The sequence below is a fragment of the Dermacentor variabilis genome, chromosome 1 (assembly GCF_050947875.1).
Source record: "Dermacentor variabilis isolate Ectoservices chromosome 1, ASM5094787v1, whole genome shotgun sequence".
NCBI classification, from domain to species: domain Eukaryota; kingdom Metazoa; phylum Arthropoda; class Arachnida; order Ixodida; family Ixodidae; genus Dermacentor; species Dermacentor variabilis.
Window position 1 is genome coordinate 226,949,851 of NC_134568.1, and position 23,959 is coordinate 226,973,809.

General features: G+C 45.2%; 2 protein-coding genes across 2 annotated transcripts in view; one reads left to right on the forward strand and one right to left on the reverse strand.

Moving 5' to 3' along the window:
• Positions 1–21,398, forward strand: part of LOC142560905 (protein unc-93 homolog A-like) — a 31,049-nt gene extending 9,651 nt beyond the window's left edge. The window contains exon 2 of the mRNA XM_075673353.1: positions 21,140–21,398. Coding sequence (XP_075529468.1) covers positions 21,140–21,354 — 215 coding nt within the window. The 3' untranslated portion in view covers positions 21,355–21,398. The remainder of the gene's footprint in view (positions 1–21,139) is intronic.
• The window catches only part of LOC142558001 (ubiquitin-conjugating enzyme E2Q-like protein 1), a 197,915-nt gene that overhangs the window by 160,116 nt on the left and 13,840 nt on the right, over positions 1–23,959 (reverse strand). The window lies entirely within an intron of this gene.

Below are 23,959 nucleotides of genomic sequence, written 5' to 3' on the forward strand. Positions count from 1 at the left end.
GTTAGACAAGTTCACGGTGGGAAGTCCGCATAAAAAGCCAACGCCTATCAATTTTTTTTCGAAATTTCAGACTTCCACTTTCGTGTTTCACTGTTTTGCAGTAATAAGAATGCTTTTGCGCTCGTGCAAAGAAGAAGAAAAAAATGGTGGGAAGTAAAGGTTCGCGAGACGATGTTTTGTGCGCTCGCGGGATGACAAAGTTTGCAAAGCCCTTGACTACGGTGCTCTAGGAACATTTAGGAACATGATGTCCACAAAAACCACAATGACGATGTGCGCTGCACCACCCTTTGTAGCTCGTCTGAGCGTTATATACAAAGGGCGTGTCCAGCAATTTAGAAAACGACGCATAACCGATTGTTCGCGTTTTCTATTACTTCGGCACACACAGAATAGCAGATGCAACAGCAGAACGTCGGTCTAAACATGCTAACTCATGTATAGAGGGGCACGCATCTTCCCATTTTAAAGGTAACCAGCGCTCTTCATTTTAAATAATGGCAATATCCGCGTGATTTCGGACGCTTCGAATATTTTTCTTAAGGTCTACAGTTGGACATCGATCGCAGTAAAATTTGCCGAAGTGTCATGTTACAGCCATGTATAACATGACGCTTGACACTTAAGTGAAGCGTATACATTGTCCCTCTGAATCTTAATAACATTCATGACCTAATAAAACCGCCAAAGAAAGGCGTTAAAAAAATTCACGCAGAAACTCCTCTGGGTGTTGTCTAACTGTGCGTAAGCATTGTGCCACTTGGCTATCTCCACGCAGCCCGGTGTCATTATCAATGTTATGGAACTCGACTGGGTCAGTATAAGCCACAGCGCTGCGGCGACAGGAACTGATGCGGACGGCGGCACAATGTGAATTGACGACGCAAGCAAACTACTGCAGGCGGCGGTGCCAGGTGCACTGATGACGTTCCGATCATTATAAGCCGTTATCTCTGTTTAGCGCCTTATCTATCTAAGTCAAGCCATTATCAATCGTGATCAACCGTACTCCGGCGGCGACTGTGTATGGCGCGGCCGCGCACGATGTTGAGCGCGATGTGCTATGGGGACAGAGTACGCGGAGTGCTGATAGCTTCGTCCGCGCTGTGTTCTCAACGCTTAGTTCGCGCTCAAGCGAGAGGTAGCAGGAAGGTCATTTTCATCGCTGCTGCTGCCGCGCTTTTTAAATGCTTAAGCATTTCTATGCCCACTCAACGCGGAACCCCGTCCGCCCATCCGTCCGTCACGTAAGACGATCGCTTTTAAGATAGGACCCGCAGCAGGGACGAATTCACCTTCGTGCTGCCTCTGGCTTCAACGCGAACTAAGCGGCGAGAACGCAGCGCACACGAAGCTATCAGCGGTCGGCGCTTTCTGTCCCCACCGCAGATCGCGCTCAAGGTAAGGCCCGCGCCATACCAACACCACCTAGATAGCACAAGGCCTTTTCACTCCGATCCATGACGTCATGCTACATGGCCCGACTGCAGTGTAATCTAACGGGGACGCTCCCGACTAGGCAACAGTGATTTTGACGTCACCGCTTTCATCACGCCAGCCTTGTCAATGGAAATTTGGGGCCAGGTAGCGTGACGTCATGGATCGGAGTAAACAGGCCTTATGCTATCTAGGTGGTGTTGGCCATACGCAGACGCAGCCACCGCCGGAGTACGGTTGACCATTGTTAATAATGGTCGACGCGGATGGATAAAGCGCTAAAGAGCGATAACCGCTATAATGATCGGAAGGTCATCAGCGCCCCTGGCGCCGACACCTGCAGTAGTTTGCTTGCGTCATCAATTCCCCTTGCGCCACCGTCCGAAGCAGTTCCTGTCGCCGCAGTGCTGTAGTTCATACTGGTCGGATCAAGTTTCATAACATTGATAATGACACACGGCTTCGGTGAGATGACCAAGTGGCACAATGCTTACGCATATTTAGACAACTCCAAGAGGAGTTCCAGCGTGATTTTGTTTGTTTTATACATTGATTTCTTTATAGCGATGCTCCGTATGGCGCGGTCGCGCGGGTCCTATCTTGAAAGCGATCTGCGATGGCGACAGAATGCGCCGAGCGCTGATAGCTACGTATGCGCTGTGTTTTCGCCGCGTTGGTCTTACGTGACGGACGGACAGACGGGTTTCCTCACTGGGTAGGCATAGAAATGCTTATGCATTTAAAGAACATGTCCGTGCGGCTGTTACCATTTATTAATGTAAAAGAGCAACGGTTATCTTCAATGTATTTAATGTGCACCTCTAGAAAAGTTACCATGTGCCAAACAAGATAACCCGTAGAGGACCCTTCCTGACAAGAACTATCTATGCACACATGTGTAGTGGAAGGTGGGCGTAAGTTGCAGTGTCAGCTGTTGCGCCGCATGCATATACGAGTCCCACTTACGAATTGTCTTTTCAATTGACAGTCATACTCTTGGCATTGTTAACCCTCATGAGGAAGAAAAAAACCTTTCTTCTTCATAGCTCGTAGCTTGGCAGGATGACATCATATATTTAAGAATGTCGTCAATTTTATTACTTTATCTCTCTCCATATGCGCATGTCATATTATTGCGGGCGTACCTCATGTTATGTCAGGAGATGGAAAAGTTGCCGACGAGTTTCAGCAATCCGTATAACTTGAAGAAGAGGGTGATGTAACTAGCAGAGGAATTGAAGTTGCTCGAGGTACCGGCCCGAGCACACGTTCTGGGCCCCCTTGCCAGCGAGCTCTTGTGGCGCTGTTCCTCGAAAGTCCGTGCAGAATAGGAGATTAATACACATTTCTTTCCATAATTAATCTATTGTCGACAGGGCAGTAATGACATGACCTAATCTCTATTTGCAGGGTTTGCCTGTCGGTCAAACGCCATGCACGATCAAATTGACGTTATCTTAAATGTGTTTATGGGCGAGAGCTAGGAGAGCTGCTGGGTTGAAGTGGCGCCAGTGTTCTCAAGTGAGAAAAATCTGGGGATGCGAGGGACTCGATTGAAGCCAACAGACAATGAAGCCAAGGAAAGCATAGAGGAAATGAACTGTGTTTAAAAAAAAAATTTCGAATGTGCAATCAGGGTCCTTCAATACTTTTCATCGGCAGTCGTGAAACTTCCCTGAAAGTTTCATAGTTTCATATAGGGACAGACGGTGGCTCCAGAGGCACTTGCGGAAGTAGAAGGTGAACACTCTGTCCCGCTATAGATGGCCGGTGTTGCACGATAATGCACACGTTTCACGAGGAAAGGCGCCTCTCCGACATTTATTTCAGCATGTTTGTGGCGTGAATATGCAGCGGGAACGTTTGGCAAAATAATTTAACGTGCGATGCGTTTGTGTTTAAATTTTTCACGGCACCGTTGTATGATTGACGTCGCCCCCACCCCCCTCATTCAGTATTGCAATCGTATCTAGAATCCTAGTACTTTCAGTAACAAAATTTTATCTCCCAGAGCACTTATTCATATCCGCAATTTTTTTTCCTTTCTTTATTGATTGCACATTTTTGTAACATCTACCTTGTTACTACGTTTCACTACTTGTGCAAAAGTGCTGTATCAACCACCTGCAATGCTCCTTCGTTTGTGAAAATTGTGTTCTGCTTTATGCTCCCCCCTATGTAATGCCCCTTGTGGGGCCTTAGGGTATCTAAATAAATAAATAAATAAATAAATAAATGGTAGCCTTCCTTTCACAAACTGTTTCGTTCGGCTGTCTCTGTTTGCACTTTAGTTAATTAGTTGGATAAGTCAATTATGTTTGGTTAGCTAGTTCAGTGTGTTAGTTATTAGTTGATTAGTTAGTAAGTTAACTATATTTGCTTAGTAATTATACTTAGGTAGTTTATTAGTGAATAATTGTGTTATTTCAGTTAGACAACGTAGTAAATCAGTTGTTTACCTATGTTAGCTTGATTGGTTAACTAGTTTTGTCAGTTACTTTATTTATTGCATTGGTTTAGTTGGTGTATTACTTAGTTATTGCTGCGTAATTAGTTTATTGGCTGAGTTGGTTTTGTTACTGTAGTTTGTTACGCAACTTATTAAGTTTAGTTAGTCAATTGGTTGTTAGATTAGTTAGTAAGATAGGTTAGTTAGTTTGATAATTAGTTTAGTAATTACCTATTTGTTTGATTAGTTAGTCAGTTGCTTAGCTCTGTCAGTTTATTAATTAGTTGGTAATTAGTAATTTCTTATTTGTTTGGTTAGTTAGTCAGTTGGTTAGCGTTGTTAGTTTAAAGCGGACGTATTTTTTTACGCGTAATTACATAAAACCACGACGTGCACTTGATCTGTAGTCGGATCCTAACGACGGAGTAGTAGTCCAAGTGTACAACTTGAATTATGAAGTAAGCCGCTGGCGAACGCAGTCGAACCTGGAAATGAAACAAGGCGTTGTGGTCGTTTCGAAATTGTTCGCGTTTAAGTTCTTGAACACTTTACAGAAACGGGGCGGCGATTTGCACCTTGTGTCGACGATATTCGCACGCCGATACAGGCAGTTGAGCTTTGCGCAATAGTGAGCGTACGCACAGAACGCCTGTGGCGTCCCTCCGGCGTCTGCTGTAGTCCACCTTCTACACGCGCCAGCGCCTGGGTGCGTCCACTGCGGGCGCTGTATCAAGCTCTGCCGTAGCGTTACACGGAAGTTTCATGACCAGATGAAAAGTATCGGAGGACCCTGGTAGAACGAACAATTAAAAAGAAAGTGAATGTGAAAAAAAAAGGCAGCTTGACGCCGATTAAAGCTGAACCCACAACCTCCGCATGACGCGTCCGATCTTGACATTTAATCAAGAGTACTCCTCGAGAAAAACGTGCAACGCATTGAGTTGCACTCCGAAGGACACACCAGAGCTAGAGACCATAGCCTCTATTCACAAGAATAGTCCTATGCTAGAACTCTTGGTATAAGACTAAGTGCCAGTAATTAGTGTTACTGGACATGTTATTAGTGAAGACGGTAGCATAATAACAGGCAGCTCTTGCGAACGAAAAAGATTTGTGAATTCTGCTCCATGTTCTTTAGAAAAAATATTGCGTACAATATCAGGGCCCGTATTCACAAGAAGCTCTCACGCTACAATTGTTCAAATTCCAGCCAATTCTGATGCTGAACATATTAGCGAAGGCGGCCAACCAATGACAAATAGGACTTGGGAACGAGAAGCTTCGTGAATTCGGCTCCAAGTCCTTAATGGCCGCAATGTAGTGGTATCGGCTGCTGTGCCAATGAAAACCAAATTTACTGACATCAAAGTCTCATAGTAGAACTCATTGAATAAGATATACACGTGAACTGGAAGTTTTGGTTATAGCTAACATTCGGGAAACGAGAGGCTGAATTCACAAAGTTTCTCGTTCATAAGTGTTCTTTGCCATTGGCTGGCCGCCTTCGCTAATAATATGTGAAGCATCAGGATTGGCTGGATTCTTTTCTTACGAGCAAATCTAGCGTAAGAGATTTCTGTGAATACCGTGCCTGGGTCGGTATAATGTAATGATACCTTCGCTCGATTATCTTCCTTTCTTATCATTCACCATTCACGACCAGCCGGATACCTGTGGTAATGTGGGCGGAGCGCCTCTCGGACAACTCACGAAGTGCGCAAAGGAATATCCTTGGAACTGAATCGCTACGTTATCCAGACCCAGTGTCCGTATTTTGTTACCTCCCACGTCAATTTCCTGTTCTTCTTATCATTCGTCGCGTCGAGTAGCCGATCCCAGAGATAACGGACACGCGGCAGCGCCTCCGAGCCACGCTTGTGCATTCTCCTTCAATACGACCTCCGGCGCGGATCTTTACAGATCGCACCAAGCCGAATGGACTCTAGTAGAACATTATCCGAAGCCGAAATTCTTAGAGCCTGGCCACATCCGTCGATGGCACACAAAGTGATTCTTGTGTTACTGCCGTTTTTTGAGGAACACCAACCTCAACGGCCGATCGTACTACTGCTGTGCGCCCTGCTGTGTGCGCGCAGTGCGCATTCTTTCTTTCTCCACCTCTTTTCCTCTTTCTATTCCCTCTTTCCTTTACGCCCAGTGCAGGGTAGCAAACCGGACGATAGTCTCGTTGACCTCCCTGCCTTTTTTTCATTTTGTTTTTTTGTTTCTCTCTCTGGGCCAATGACGAAGGACGAAAAGAGTGGAAAATCAAATGGATCGTTAGAAAATACTCTTCGGCTGATCGAATGTCGATGCGTTTAAGGATGCCTTGTCCTCCGGAACACTGCGTGTGATGATGTGCGTTATGATTTTTTCCTTCACTGCATTGCAGAAAAACATGCGTGTTTAGAGAGAAATTGATCGCGTTGGTTTACAGGTAAATGCCAGATCGAACACACAACAAAACGTAAAAATGACTAAAAACATCAGATGCCATTCTAATCTAAGTAAAAGTGCTTATCTGCGATTTTTGCGGATTTAGTATAGCGTGCAGACTGTGTGGGCAGGGTTCTCATAACAGGGTTCATACTTACATGCAAAACTTCTTTTTATGTAAGAGCGTCTTCTCATTGACTAGCCTTCAGGTGCCCGTCAGTCATGAAAGCGATCACATGATAACGAGACAATTGCAGCAGCCGTGGCCAATCGCGGATAGCACTTATACGTAAGAGGAGTTTTGAAAACGCGAGACTTATTTGCATCTGCGCCAACTATGGTAGTTCGCCATATGTGGCCGAACGTCCCATTGTTGTATATAGCGTCGTGCCCGAGTCCAAATCAAACAACCTCGTTCCGGCGTCGGATGGTCATCTCCAAAGTGAAGAATTACGTTTGTTGTAGAGTTTAGTTGCGCCATCTTTTGTCGTTTTGACGATGATCATGTCCATGACGGAAAGATGGGCGGTGGGATGAGGGGCACACTGATGTATTCTCGTGTTCCTTGAAACGTTCGATCAAATGTTTCAAGATTTTACGTAGCTTCCCATTTCTAATTCACGAACCGGTACTCGAGATTCAAACAAACGGCTACAGATATCTTGCAAATTCAACTTAAGCAACACTAGCAGAAAAGCTTCTATTACGCTCACGTGAAATGACTGCAGTTTTTCTTCAGTCGCTTCGCGGTTCGTTTACTCGCCTAACGTTGTAAACTTCGTCTGATAAATGCAACATGCACCCCGGAGAAAAAGGAAAAAAACCAGACCCAATAAAACTAAACAGTTGTTCATTTCGAGACTTTCTCCTGAAAAAGCATTTCATTTTTTCTTCCTCTGTTGTACTGAAGTGTTAAAAAAGAAGTTAAACGCGGGAGAAAAGCGCAACAAAACAAATGTTCGATGCTTTATTGATGAGAAGTGACAAAATCTGTAAGCATGTAAACTGGAGTGTTTATTACATGACTTACCGACATCATTTGGGTACACGCGAGTGCTAATGTGGAAAGCGCAGATATGTTGATAGGAAATATGCACTCTTACACAACTTAGGTGGAAAAATAATTTCCACCCTGCCGAGATGAACAGACACGCACGCGGATACCAATATCGCATCAGAATAGCGGCCGAAATCGCTCGTCTTGCCAATGTTTCCTCTCACAGGTGATGCGTGTGGTGTCCTCGTAGAAGCATCGCTCGATTGTAATGCGAAGCATTGTTTGCTTTACGCCAGGCACTTTGCTGATCGGTTGTTGTAGGTAGCTTCCTCTCGCGCCTCGTTTTGGGCCTCTTCAATAAGAAAAAAGAAATCACGTGGGCGTTGGTCGGATTAAACCAGGGTTCTCCGGTACAGAAGCCCGATGCTATACCCATTAGGCCGCACACGCATGCACGCTTATCTCGTGTGAACGCCAATTAGCGTATTGCGACAATTTACGTGTGCGTAATGTCGTATAGCAACAACTCTTTTAAGAGGAAGCTTTAGCTCGGGCCCAACTCCGACGCGGCCTATTCAAATACATGTAAAACGCAAGAATGTTTTTTCTGAGATAACCCCTGTACCGATTTTAATGAAATTTGTTGCATTTGAGAGAGAAAGTTAAATTCTAGTGACTGTTGGAAGCGTAATTTCGATTTAGGGCCTGAATTTTGTTAAAAATATTATCAAAATTCGCAAGTCTGAAAAAAATAGAAGCACGATGTTTACAAATTAATAGCTATGCATCAAGAACAGATATCGAGGTTCTGTAAGCAGCATCCATTAGATCATTCAAAGCGGACAAGTTACCTATGTCAATTTATATCTTACGCGAATTTGTTGCGTTGTGTATGAGGGTTCTGCAAAATCTGTATTTCCATATTACTGAGTTCTTTGAGATTCATGTGTAACATATAAATTTGACCGCTTTAGATCTACTATTAGATGCAATTCACAGAATTGTGATATCATGTTTCATTGCTGAGTTACGGAGTTGTAAATTGATAGCCTCGTTTTCTGAAAATTCTCGATTTTTGCTAATTCTTAATAAAACATTGGCGACCTGAATCAAGAATTCGAAACGAACAGTCACTAGATATTAAGTCTTTCTTTTAAATGCAACAAACCTCGCCAAATTTGCCATGCAGTGGTTGCCGAGAAAAACAAATTCTCCTTTTACACGTATTTAGATAGGAGCACCCGAGCTAAAGCTTGCTCTAAAGCTAAAACTAAAGCGAGCGCACGCATACGCGCGCGCCAGTTTTCATTATGCCACAGACACAGCAATGGAACGCGCGAATAATTGTCAACCTTCGCGTGCAATCTGCCTGGTATGACAGAAAGGATGCAAGGCCTCCAGAAGCGACCATTTGATCGCTGTTATCAGACGAATTGTCGCTGGCTTCAACAACAACGTCTAGAGGCATCCCTAGCTTCGAACAGCGGTGTTAGATCAGTAGCTGCATCAGCGACGACGTCGTCTCGGCAACCGAAGAACACTTGATCTGAAGATTCCTGGATATGCTCCCAGTATGTCCAGATGGCTATTACTGAAGCGCACGGGTCAGTGAACGCTGCGACTGACGCGCTCCGCAGAGTTCCTCATTGTAGGGCACGACACTCGACTGGTTTCGGTAATGTGAACCGTAGGTTCTGCAGTGCTCAACTCTAGCAGACAATAAACTGACTGCAGTCGGTCCTTAAAACGATGTGATGTACACATATATGTTCTTGTCGGCGGCCGTTAAACGATATACAGGGGATGGCGTACGTGACTCATATAGGGTGTCCCAGCTAACGTTAGCCAAGCGGTTGCAGAAAAAAAGAAGAACGTTTACGAAACACGGTGCAAAAATACAATTTCAACATCAATGGTGTTCAGTCGCCCGACCTCTGTCGACCGAGCACCGTACGTCTTTTAATCGTAGCGTGCGCCGTGTTTTATTTTAATCTATTTTCTTTTAACAGCATGGCCGACGTCATCTGGGACACACGGTATATATAGTGCATTTTGGAACGTTGTATTATTGCGCTATATACTGTTTATACAACAACGTTACTCTAGCCCACTGTTGTGCGGCTTAAAATGGAAGTTTGGCAAACACAATTCCTTTGAAGCAATGTTACATAGGAGCCGTGCACGAAATAACCTGACAGTTTGATGCGGTGGATAATTTGAAGCCGCAGCGAAGGGCCGCACAAAGCGTAGAAATCCTACATGCCGGCTTCTCTTTTTGCCGATTAATATTATTATTATTATTATTATTATTATTATTTATTATTATTACTATTATTATCCCCTTTGAAACTGGGCGGTGACGAATAGTCACCTATAGTCTGCTTGATTTAATCATTTTCATTCTAGCATTTTTCTATACATCTCCATAGATTTTCTTCTTCAAAACTTCTCCATTTGCATCGCTACGTACGCCTGCAACGGTTCCGGGCGTATCGATCTCTACCCTGCCTTTTTTCCACCAATACCCTGCCTTTTTTCCACCAATAGAGACGTTTAGTCTCTCGCTTAATTGGAGTGCAGACCGGTTGATGCTTCCGTCCACTTCAAATCCAAGTGCTTCTGGAAGGTGTACGTGACCTACGGTTCTCACTTGGTGAATCCCTTCGCATTCCATTTGGATGTACTGAGTGGTCTGCGGATTTTTGCTGCAGCATACACAGGCCTCAACTTGTTGCGAATATAGGCTTCGGTATGTTTGTATCCTAAGGAAACCAGCTCGAGCCTCAAATAGCAAGGCACCGCCCGTTGTATTATCGCACATATTTTCCCTTCTAATTTCTTTCTTCCCGTTCTTGTAAATCTCCATTGCCTTTCTGTTTCCATTCTTTGTGTCCAATTCGCTGCCTCTGTTTCTCTCACTTTGTTTCTGATGACTCCTGGTTGTCAATTTACACTTTCAATAACCCTGTACTTGGTTGCAAACTTTCTTGACCTCTTCCTCCATTCCCTGTCCACGCTTTTCAGGTACAGATACTTGAGCACTTTAGCCGCCTTTTTTTTTTTATCCATGTTATGAGTCTCTCTTCAAAGTTAATTTTGCTCTGCGCTTCTGACTTCAAAAGAGGCCACACCCATATCACCCTGTACTACCTCATTTGCGTTTTCTTTTTTCACCTGCTGTGGTTGCTTAGTGGCTATGGTGTTGGGCTACTAAGCAAGAGGTCGCGGGATCAAATCCCGGCCACGGCGGCCGCATTTTGATGGGGGCGAAAACACCCGTGTACTTAGTTTTAGGCGCACGTTAAAGAGCCCCAGGTGGTACAAATTTCCGGAGTCCCCCACTACGGCGTGCCTCATAATCAGGTCATGGTTTTGGCATGTAAAACCCCATGATTATTATTTTAGTTTGTAGTTTTTCCGTGGGCTCCCAAAGCCATCCGGCCTACCGATCTTTGGTTAACTTCCAACCCTGACAAGATATCCGATTATAAACACGCAATAACATTTGCGAACGTTAACGCTGGCACCATTATTCCTTTCCTGATTCCACGCACCACCTCATATTTATTATGGGCCTAAAGTGCTCTATGTTTCATTATTGCTGCATTCCGCTTCCCCTTTATTTTCTAAGTGTCTTGGTGAGTGCTTGAGTAAGTCCTTCTTTCGTTTATGTATACGCCGAAGTATTTATATTGCTTGACTATGGGTATGATTTGCTGTTGAACTGACACAACATAATTACTCGCCTCTTCATTAAAGATCATAATTTCCGATTTCTCTGTGCTAAGCTTGAGGTGTAGCTTAGCATATGTATGCCTTCATGCTTGAGAATATCGCATAAGAATTCCCTGTCTACCTTGTCGTAGACTCCTTTAATATCTAGAAATGCTATCCATGAAGGCCTTTTCTGAGCTACTGAAATCTCTATGCACTGAGTTAGTACAAACATATTATACTCTAAGCGTCTGCGAACTCATTCTGTAGTTCCACCAGCACATAACTTTTTTTTTCTACCCACTTCGACACTTCTAATTTTATGGCTAGCATTGCAATTCTATAGATCACCGATATTACCGTAACTGGCATGTACGAGCGCGTCTTATCCTTATCACCTCAACCTTTATAGAGGAGGTTCATCTTGCTTTCATTCCATCCAACCGGAATTTCCTTCGTTCTAATCACTTGCTCTATGACATTCATCAGCAGTGCCTTGCTCATTGGACCGAGGTTTTTAACTGTACGGGGATTTCGCCGGCTCCTGCGGCCGTGTTATTAGGGATATCTTTTTTCCAGCAAAAGTATTCTACGCTAAATTTTGATTTCTCAAGCTTATCTGTTTGTGGATCTGTTTGAGTCTGATCTATGCTTTCTCTTGTGCCGAAGTTATCCCTAATAACATCTCTGATATACCGCAGCGCATTGATCTCCTTCAAAGATGTTACCGTCTTCATCCCTCATAGTAGTTTGCGAATCTTTAGTTGGAGTTGTACAGATTGTAGGGCTGCCCTTGAGTCGCTGAAGATTGACCATTGTCGAGGTGGCTCCCGATTGATGAAACGAAGTGCAGCGCGAAGAGCAGCTAGTTCAGCAGATGTCGATGATGTTGGGTGGTCAGTCCTAAAGCTGATGGTAATAGCTTTTGCTGGGACAACCACAGCACCGGAAGAACACTGCATGTTTGTGGAACCATCAGTATAAATGTGTTCACTGTCCGCGTACCTCTCGTGCAGAAGAAGCAGAGACAGTTGTTTCAGCACAGGCGACGACAGTTCAGACAATCAGCTCTGCGTCGCGGGCCATTCGAACAGCTCGTAATCGATATTAGGTGCCTACTCCATACATCACAGGAGAAAGGACACCACGTGACGTTTCAGTGGCTGCCAAGTCACTGCGGCGTCACTGGAAACGAAGATGCCGATAATGCCGCTCGGGCAGCTCTTGAAGACGCACAAGAAGAGGCCATACCGCTTTCACGATCCGACGCAGCTAGCAGACTTCGAGTGCTTGCACAGGAGATCACGCTATCTCTATGGTGCACACCACACAGCCAGACCAACCAGAGCAACCGTCAATACCATCTGCCCTCGTTGGTGCATCTCTATATGCCAACTGGACTCCGCCGAAGAGAGGCGACTCTGCTTTATCGCTTATGGCTAGGGGTGGCTTTCACGAAATCTTACTCCTTCCGCATTGGAATGGCCGACAACGCTCTCTGTAATGCCTGTCTTTGCGAGGAGACGCTGGAACATATTCTGTGCGACTGTCCTGAATATAATGTTCAGCGACAGTCCCTGGCATCTGTTCTAGCGCACCTTGACAGTAGACCATTGTCCCTCGACACGATTTTCACATGCCGCCGACAGAAGACATCGCAAGTGAAGGCGACAAAGGGACTACTTCGGTTTTTGAAAGAGACTGGATTAGACAAGCGGCTGTGAGAGTGATGTCACGTACCAAGCCAGATTGATGGACTCCAACGGACGATGTGTGTGTGCTGTGCTATGTGCTCTCTCTCCCTCTCCCCCTTCCCCATCTTTAATCTCCCCCATCCCTCTCCCATGTGTAGGGTAGCAAACCGGTTAAGCTAAACTGGTTAACCTCCCTACCTTTCCTTCTCCACTTTTTCCTCCTTCCTTCCTTCCTTTAGTTGGAGTTTCGAGTGCTCTTACATAGTTCCAGCACCTTTTTTGGTGCGCCTTTGTCTCTTTTGCGAATGTTATGCACCCGACTTTCACTTGTGCATTTAATTTTCTCTTACACGAGCTCACTCACTACCCTTTTCTTTCTCCGTATTTGTTCCATCTAAGGAGCACCTCTTCGTGTAATCCAAACCTTGGGCTTCTCAATGATCCCTTCACGCCTGCTTGCACTCTTATATACTTTGTTTTATATCCTTGTTCCACCACTTACATGGTTTCCTCTTTCCAATCCAACAGTTTTTTTTTTTTTGCCGTGTCTTTCCGATTTACTGCATAACATCTACCATTTCCTTATTTTCCCAGATTGTTGTAGGAAACGCTTCCATATTCTTCTCTATGTGTTTGGCGATCTCTGTTATTTGATTTTCATTAATTCTTAGTCATTCTGATGCTATTCGTTCATGTTTTGCATTAGTATTTCTCCCAAATGTTAAGGTTAAACGTTTATGAACGCTACCCAGGCTATTTTTTTCATATTCGTCTATCCTCATTTGGTCTAGTCGCTTGTAGTCCGTTTCTGAGACTAAGGCGTAGTCAATACATGACTGCGTGGCTCTTTCCGCATTGCCACGTTACTTGTACATGACACTTATTCTCCCTGTTAACTACTATAAGGTTCTGTTCATCGCTCAAATCTAGCACTAGAGAACCGTTGTAATCAGTATATCCGTCTAAATCATCCATGTGTGCGTTCATATCTCCCACTAATATCACCTGGCCCGATTTCCCGAACTCATTAATATCACTTTTAATGCAATCAATTGATTATTTATATTTATCTCTGCTTTCACTACCAGTCCATATGTAAGCTACTCCAAGCCACCTCTTTTTGCCTTCCCATGTGCCGCTAATCCATAACTGTTCCTTACATGTCTCTTTACCCTTCCCCAGTTCATACTTAGCCTAATTAGCATGACTACGCCTCCGCTTTTCCTTGACCCAGTCATTCTATTGCAACCTTCCCATACAAAATTGTCAGTAAGAGGTGGCTGCTCCAAATTTCGTATGAGCGCTTCGGTCAAGGCGTACACGCTAATGGCTTTGTCGTTCAGCTGCGTTTCAATTTCTAACCATTGTTTCTGCTTGCGACCACCCTGCATGTGTATGTACCAAATTTTACTGTCTCTATACTTATCCTCTGTGCGTCTTTTCTTAACTCTTTGTGGTCGAGTTCTGCTCCTTGCTCGTGTGTCGCTACATTTAATACTTAATCTTCCTTCCTTATTGCCTGGGGCACGTGTAAAAAAGCTACTCGCCGTTCCACGATGGGACGTCCAACCGGTGTTGCTACACCATCGCTAAAATGTATCGTGTTACGCACAAAAGCGCCTTCGCGGCATGCCCGGTGCGCTTCTTGGTTGATGTCAACGACCATTACAATCCATTGCCTTGGCTAGCGTCCAAGTTTCCCTGCTATTACAGGCACTGTCCTTCCATTTACATACTCCTGTCTTTCGACCTCTGGCACCCTGCGCACTGGGATTTGCACTTTTTTTTAAACATTCCGGAGATCGGTAACCCCTTTGGCTATTCCCTGTCCCTCGCCCGTGCAGTACGTCAGTCACTCCGCCCATTTTATCAACACTAGGTGCCTCTCCTCCATGGTGTCCCACATATGTCCCTTGGCTTTCGCTATCACTTTCCTAATCGGTTTCCTCGGATGCGCGCTAATCTGGACTCGCTCGACTGCAACTACCCCCCTCTCTGTTACCACCGGTTCTGCTTTACGCATGTTTGAATTGCCAACAAAGTCAACTCGACTCTTTTCCTCCTCACCACCACCGAAAGCTGCACCTGAGGCCACGATGCCCTCCCCTCCTGTCTTATCCTGACGCTACGCATTGCTGCCTTCATCCGCGGGCGACACGTGAGTGGTAGCCCCATAGTCACGATCACGATGTGTTCGCCACCATAGAGTTTCCTACAATATATTAGAGGGAACTCTGGCGCGGCAATCGTTGAACCACCATAGGAATTATGGGAAGTACACGGGTTTGCCTGATCTTCGTGCTTGTGCATTCAGACGTTCTTGTGGATTCGTTTATTACGCTTTGTATACCTTCATTGTCGTATATTTCAGAGCAGTCTATACTTTTGTAAGTGCAGAAGACGCTGCGAACACGCTCAAACGCTACTAATTGCAACGGTTCAGCTTGTCGAGGTGGCCGAATCGAAATGCGCCAAGCGTCTCGGGCTTGCCCGCGATTAATTCGTAAGGGCGTTATATGTCGCCTGTCGATGCATGCGTCCGTCGCGTTGTGGTTTCAATATCGGTCGTCTGTGCTAGAGGTACTGTGTTCGAATCTTGCCGCCGGACAATTTTAATAATGTTTATTTAATTATTTATTACGCGGTACATTGTTGAAAATGACGAGTTTACAAAGCCACGAAGCCGGTTGAAGCTAGAAGAACGAAGTTTAGGCCAATCCATGTACTTCCCATAATCCCCATGCTGGCTCAACCGCTCCCATTGCAGCCACAGTACACACCAACGCCAGAGTCCCCTCTAGTATTGTATGAAATCTTTTGTTCGCCACTGCTTTCTGGCGTGGTGGTTTCGGTTTCCTTACCTGTTATCACCTCGGAGCCAGCTCCGTTCGCGGCGCTCGCATCGAAGAATTCACCATTGCCTTGCGTAATGGTGGCCCTGAGCTTCATTTCTACGTTGTCCAGCTTATCTTCTACCACTTTTCCCTGCTTCTGCTCGCTCTTGAGTTTCCTTTCTAGCTTCCCAACCCGCTTAGCTAGCTTATCCTTTTGATGCTCTAGACGGTGTAGTGGCGACCCTAGCACACACATACTAGACGAAAATATGCCCTGTTTGCATCGCGTTCTCACGCGAACCGCGTGTCTTCCAACGCGTAGGAACGCTCGTACTCAGAACAACGTACTCTTGGATTCCTCCTAGTACCGACTAATTATATTGTATAAAGAAGGCGTCGTACAAAAGCAGCCCTACTTGTAGAAAAAAAAATACAATTATTCGTTACCTACTTTATATATATATATATATATATATATATATATATATATATATATATATATATATATATATATATATATATATATATATATATAATCAAAAAGACCAAGAAATTGAAAAGCATGAAAAATAATATATACAGACTGCTCGTTTAACCTATAACACTCTACCAACCAAATGAGCAAAAAATCAAATAAAGAACTTATCGCTTTGGCGCGCTGCTGCTGCTGCGCTGAGCCGGTACTTCCAATCGGCAGCTCTGTTCCTTTCGGCGTCACTTGAGAGAGCTGCCGATATGCGTGAGTGGCACCACGTGGTAATGTTTCCCACTGGTGCCACTTTTTCCCGAATGTCTGGCCCAGGTGGAAGCCTGCCTCTTACTTCTGTCAACAGTTTCAGATATACTGCGACATTTATGCGGCTGAAAATGAAATTTTCCCTGTTCCAGCTTACCATGTTGGTATTTACTTATTAGAAAGCAAGTAATTATCCGGATTTTGGAGGCACTCTGCTGCATTTCTTATTTTTATTCATTACACGGTCTTTTGATTACAACACATGAAAAGAGGCAACACTTATTAGACACTTGAACAGTGCTACCGTACGGCCTTGTCGTGGGACGCACGCTCCAAGAAAAAAAAAAAAGACGAAATGGGGTATCGAGGTTACTCCTTTTGGGGAGTAACTGACCTGCCACAATCATTCGTCCTTTTGGGGCCTAACTGCGAGAGGATTCACTGTTTCCCCATGCGGTTACTCCTTCAAGGACTAACAGTTGCTCTTTTCCGGTGCTCCTAAAAGGAGTAACGGCCACTGTTTCCGATGCTCATCAAATAAGTAATTAATGAAATTAGCCGTTTATACGCTGATAAAAAATTATTGAGCTGGAGAAAAAAAAAGCGCTCCAATCAAGTATTCGAACTTACGTCCTCACGTGTACAAGTAAGGTACTCTAACAGCTACACCACGGCAACTCAGTTGATGTGACAGGATACTGAGACCAAGTTAAGTACCTAAACGCAGGTGCGGCAACACAAAAGAGACGGCATTTTCTGTATGCCACGCGGGAAGAGCCTAACGTTGCGTGTACTTCCAGCCATAAGCGACTGCAAAAAAGAAAGCTGCCCTATTGTTCTTAGGGCGATTTCAAGTGAGACACATTACGTGATGTACGCGTAGCGAGCGCAGACGGGGCACGCAGGACAACACAGAAGGCTCTGTCGCTTATCCTGCCCCGTTTGAGTTGCGCGTCGCTTCACTTAAGTTTGTAAACTCTTTGGAAAGTAAGGAGCTTGGGTACCATTGGCCAAGAAAATCTACCAGCCCATCAGTGACTGGCGCGTTTAATGTACATCGTTCACTTATGGCGTGCACTTGAAGTTCATGGCTCCTAACATTTCATTTTTTTTTTAATTTCACGAAATTTTCCCACCAAGAGACAAAGTGCTGCTTTGTATGTAGTTCAATAAACACTGCACAAACGTCAAGTTGTTCACGATGTATAGACAATACCGTTTTCGCCGCATCACCTCACGACACGGAGGAAAATGGCGGAGGACATGGGGAGGAAATGTTGCCGTTCGTACTCCAGTCGCTCTCTTTCAGACCAGGGACTAAACAATTACTCTCCGAAATTTGCACACAGTACGCATACTCCTGCAATTAGTCCCTTGAGGGACGAAAGCACCCTTTTTAGGACTAATGGTCCAGTTAATCCCGTTTCCTCCGGTATTTTTCTTCAAGAAATCAAGAAACTTAATGTCAGAAAGCTACGCTTTCTTGACATTATGTTTACGTTCCATGCTGACCGAACCTGCTGGCAATATGAACCACGAGGTTATAAACAGCTGTTGCCGTACAGCTCAGCTCATTCCATAGTAAAGAAAAGCATCATCGGTATATGCCTTCTGAACGCTCTTCACAAATCATGTGGTCACTTAATGATGGACAATCCCTGCAGTGAATCTTCTCACCTTTCGGAAGTAGGATACCTGTTGCACATTCAGGCGGTGGTCGCGGAAGGCTTGATTAGGAAGTTTCGTATGGGTGAGGAAACGAATATTCCGAGTAGCGCGAAAGATCGGAAAAGAGTAGCTCGTTCCATATTTACGCAAAAAAAAACCCGCATCGCCTAAATAGGTTGGCAGAAAGGGCCAACGTCAAGGTAGTGTTTATAGCCCCCGTGCGAATTAAAAAAAATCACCGCCCAAGCACTCCGTACAGATGGTTAACCAACAAAGCTGAAGCGTACGGCTCCGGCGTTTATCACTGGGTTAATCCCGACGGTTCATTAAACGACGGCTTGGAAGGCTGCCCGATCCTCGGTACGCAGTTGCTGCTTGCTCTCGGCCGCACGAGCGTGTTCTTGTGCCCGGGCTGTAGCATCGGCACGGCGTAGACGAACTCGTTCCCGGTTCTGCTCGCGGCATTGCCGATCGAACGCTGCCTGCTCCTCAGGGGTACGTATGACACGTGCGCTATGGCCTACCTATTTCGGAGCCGGAGCTACGTCGCGCAAAAGAGGCCCACATAGAAGTCCCGTGCAGAGTGCTACGAAGCTACGAGCGGCGCAAATGTGTTGAAAATGAGACGCGGAATATCGTGTGGGCGACGACGGCGATAACAATTCGATTAGTTCCGGGAACCCCGCCGCTCCTTGGATAGCTTCAGGGTTAGAAAAGTCCTGGCATGCTGCGAGATGCTTCCGAGCGCACTTTTTTTTCTGGACGTGAACCGTGCATGTAGTCTCTGCGCTTCTGCTTGGATTGCGGTTGTGTGCCCGGCAAGCCTTCATTGCCGCGGAATGTGGAGTACGTTCATGCTAGGATATGCCTAATAAGTGCTGCGTGCCCATTTGCTGGAGCAATTACGAATCGGGGCCAAAAAATCGTGCGTTCATGTTTCCGCAAGATCAATGACAGAATACTGGGTGCCAATGCTAAGGCAAAGAAGAGAAAAGCTGGAATTCTGCGGAATAAGGGAGCTGTTTCTTTGTAAATAGTGGCACGAATGTTTTGTATCTCCATTGCTAAACTCATTTGAGGTGTTGTAAATATGTGGACTGTGGTACTGTATGTAATAATCCCTCGAAAGCGAAATTATTCATTTAGAGCCTAATCTAGACTGGAATAAATACATGTGTCCCGAATTTGAAGAAGGGCACACCAATGAAGTTATCATGAGATATGGGTTATGGTGCAGTGCTAACATTTTGTTGAAGAACTTTTGTGCTCGCATGAACGGCAAACTCTTTGACGCCGACAATAAGTCAAGGCAAAGAAGCTGCTCTGATGAAAAGGGCAGCACTGCGACTTTTCAATATAAGCCATGCTCCCTGCCATCATTTACCCGAAATCCGTACTCCATCCTAAGGTTGAACCATTGCATTTTTTATGGACGGGCATTCAATAATGCAGCGCGCAAATAGTTTTGCATAAATAAAATAATCTTGGAAAAAAACAAACTAACGGCGCTCTGGTTAACGTTGCCCATAAGGGTGCGATCCCTTCATTCAACCTGTATCCCCGACCGGGACAAGAGAAGGTTGTTTAGGTGGTGTTGGCTGCACGCGCGCTCGGCTGCGACGGAGAGCAATGACGCCACTAGTGGCGCAGCTAATCCAAGGCTAATCGCGCGCCTCCCTTTCTCTTTCTTTTTTTCGCACATGCGCATGGGGTTGCGCCGGAGGAGTTTCTGGCGTACCGGCGACAGACGGACGGACGAATCGGCTAGCCATATAGAGCGTCGTTGTAAAAACTATTTGTAAGGCCAGCAATGCTCCACAGGATAATACGCACGCCTGCAAGAGGCGTCATAGAACACAATTTTTAAATTGCAAGGAATCAATAGTATATCAAGCACCTCTTTTTTGTGGTAAGCAGTACGCCGGGCAGACAAGCCGTTGCCTAAACGACAGATTAAGAGAGCATTCTGAAAATGCTAAGAAAGGACGCGATAGATGGCTAGCACAGCATTGCAACACGTGTGGATGCGAACCAATTTTCCGAAATACCGTGGTGTTAACGTCACACAGAGATGAACTAAGAAGACTAATCATTGAAGCAACGAAGATTGCAACATTGGGCACGGATTGCGTCAGCGTACCGGGGGGTCCATCTCGTTGACCGAGATAGAATTTTCATTTTTAAATGTTTCCTAGCGTGCGCATTTGATAGTGTGACCGCTTTTGGGCATATACCAGTACTTGAGTATAAAGGAAAAGAAAAAAGTCATATCTGGGCGCATGTCATTTGCTGTGGTATAGGGGTGTCGTGTACGTATATATTTGTGCCTCGGTCTTCAAATAAACCAATTGTTGAAAATTAGCGCTCGGCTCGTGTCCCCCTCTATTGTCCTTGTCTGCTCCAGCGCGTCACATCGTTACTGTTAGACATAGTCATAGGTTAGTAAAGAGTCTAAACCAAAATATGTGATTACCTGCAGGAAACAAATTGTGTTTACAAAACAAAGCGTACATAAGAAATCAATTTCTACCGGAAAATAATTACGAATAAACATCGAGTGTGAATCAGTATTAGGTAATACATAAAATAAAAATAACAAATGCATGATAATGTCATGACAACCTACAACACAATGTCAAACGTTGCAACTACAGCATAATAAAATACAAATACACGGTACTAAAAATAAGGTTATACATCCGAATAACACTGCGGATAGAAAAGATTTAAAATAACTTCAAACGAGAAGTGACCGAAAGCAAAGGAAAAGTGTGTGCAAGTGCTTAATTGAGCCGTTCTTCTGGTGCAGACATCTCTTTAAGTGCACATGAAAATCCATTTCTTCTAAACAAATAACTGCGCCGTGCAATGTTTATACTTTGGATGAATGGTGAATTCCCTCCTTCCCCTCCCCCTTTTTGTCATCTTCTTTTGTCTATCTGTGTATATTGTTACGTTTATTGATAGCGTGTACATTAAATTTTCACCACCGCATTCAGTGTCACGTGTAGGTCCCTATTGTGTCAGTCACGCAATCTCTCGCCCTCTTTTAGAGTGGCGCCATTACAGAGAGGACTTGGCTTAAAGTCCTTAAAGTGTTAACATCGATGACGGAGACGATGCAGTGAGAATGAGCCGGAGAAATGTAATTGGCTTAATTATTCGACTTCGCAGCTTTCTACGGCGTCATCTTTGCTGACGCTCGCGAGCCGGCGTTCGCCAACTACCGCCTGTGGGAGTCCATGGGCTTCATCATCATGTTCGCCGCACAAAGCCACCTGCGCGTCTACGTCAAACTTGTGGCGCTCGTAGTGGCGCTCGTGATCGGCATAGTCGGCTACCTGATCATCGAGTTCCATATGAGCGGGGAAAACAAGTCACCCATGTAGCACAAGCGTCGACCACCACTGTGGGGTACTCTGCTTCACGGACTGCCGGCTAGACGTCACCTCTCTCGTTCGCCGCGCAGATGTTCTGCAGTGTCACAGATTCTCCACTGGGTCATATTTCGAGTTCCGAGGACCTAAGTGGCCTAAGTCTACTCTGCAGCGTCGCGAGATAAAACATCTTCAGCGTCACAGCTTTGAAGCAGTCACAATGCTGACTTGCCAGCGGGTTTCCATGATTCAATCTACTATCGCGTGGACTGGCGATAAATATGTCTTGAGCCTTGCGTGTAGACTGTGTCCCGGTGAACTGTTTTCTTGTGTGTGCGTTCTGATACAGATTGTTTCGTGATTCTCGCGTTTACTTCATTCTATACGCAAAATACAGACGTGTCACGAGCGTGATTGGCGCCCGATTTTGTTCCGCCATGTGGACGCTACATGAGGGCTCGCAAATGTTCGTTAAAGAGCGTTTTATCGTTTTTTTTTTGTTCTTGTGTTTTACCCAGCAACAACATGTTATTCTGTCTGCCCTTCTCCACGCACCATTAAAACGTATAGCGGCTCTTTAGGTCAATGGTGAAACCGTTATATTTATTTCACGTCTAACACTCAGTGTTTTTCTCCGCGGTTACTGTATCAAGTGTGCATTTCTGGTGGACTCAAAAGCAGCTAAGACGTTGCGGTTGTCTTACTGTAGAAACGAGCACGTTAGAGTTTACTACCGAGTGAATTAATATTTCTAACAAAGGAATGTCCAGATAGCTCACCTACTGCTTTTACGCGCGCGAAGATTCCGAGCTTACGTTTCTTTAATTAAAAATAATAGGTGCATTTGACTTATATAGACCAACAAACAATTACAAGCGCACTGAATGACCCGGGCTCTCACTCGGCTTCGCGCGCACAGACACGCACACACCCACGCACGCACCCACGCACGCATGTAATAATATCTGTGTCTAATAAACGTAATTATTTTTATAGCACTGCCGCACCTCGTTTTACAAATTAATGCGTCCATTCCTGCGGCGAGCGTCGGCTTTGTCCCTCGGCGTAACCGAGCGAACAAGCGCAACGAAGAATGAAAGAGCGAACGCGGAGCGCTGCGGGCGATGACACACGTCCGCGCACCTGCGGCAGCGCCGGCGCCGGCTGAGCGAGGAAAAAAAAAAAAACTAGAAAGGTCGCCTTCTCGCATAGCGTTCGCCGCAAGTGTTTCCCGGTAAAGATCACGGTTGCATAAGCTGCAGTTGCAGGGAAGCCGAAACTGTGTGGCGCCGTGATCGGTGTGATGCCTCAATATATCGCGGAATAAAAAAACGTATTGAGCTGCACTCAAATTTCGCATCAGGGAGTATCGTAATCGTCGGTGAATTTTTTTTTCCGCACACAATAAGCCATTGGAACCATTTTCCCGATGACGCGTTGTTACCACTTCCAATAACTCCTTCCCCAGGTTTATTAGGCGCTCTTAAAAAAAGTTTGCACACTTTGGGGCTTATCTTGTCCTACAACGATAATCGTCATTTGCCTTGCTTGCGTTTCCTTTCTTGAACACTCAGCGCTCGCTACTTTCCTGTCGAGGCCCGCGCTGACCTCGATCACATTATCTGGCAACGCCCCAAAGCCTCACCCACCGACGCCCACCGCACTAACACTACACGCATCAAACTACGGCAGAGCAGTGGGAGGCTTTGCTGCTCAGCTTGGACCCAGAAGAGCAGCTCTGGGCCGTCCCGATGGCTGAAGACGCCGCCAGAAAGCAAGGACGGGCCGCCGTCTGAGGAAGGGCGGGGACTGGGGGTTAGTCTCCCAACCCCCGCCACCCCTGGACCCCATCAAGGACACAATAAAGTTTATCTCTCTTTCTCTCTCCTGTCGAGAATGCTGTGTCACGCTCATAACGCGCATTCCGTTCGTGACCTGGAAGTACCGGGCTCGCAGCGTTAAAGAAAGGAAACGCAAACAAGACATATGCCTCGCAGCATTTTTTTTTTTTGTACTGGTGAATGACATATATGCCTTTAAGCGTACCTTTATGCTGTCGCAATTTTCTTCGTTTTGATTTCACCTATTTCACATCCTCTTTTCCATCGTACTTGTTCTATTCGCAACGTGCGCCCACTACAATTATTTCCTCTCGGCGGATGTGGTATTCTGAATAAATAAATAAATATAATGCTGTGAGGGTGTACGTAACATCTTCCTTTACCTAAAGGACAGCGTTTGCTTGAGCCATCTTAAAGCAGTGGAAACTAAGATGTGGAATGGTGGACCGGCGTCAAATCGAATCATAATAGCTAATAACTGATCGGAAACGTTTAAAGAAGCCATGGTGCTCATTACTACCAATCACTCTTGAGAAACGCACACTATATAGTTGATCCAAGTGAGTTTTTGCAGACACATCCAGCAATCGAGGACATCGTGTTTAGTTCGCCTGCGCAGTCACCACATGTCACTCAAACATTTTTCTCGCCTTGCAAGTAGTCATTCTATATTTTCATTGTCTGCTGTGTGCAGATCGCGTTCTTCGTTTTATTATTTGCATTGTGTTGCGTTGTATTGTGTTGGGTTTATTGACGCATAAGCAACTCAGGCTATC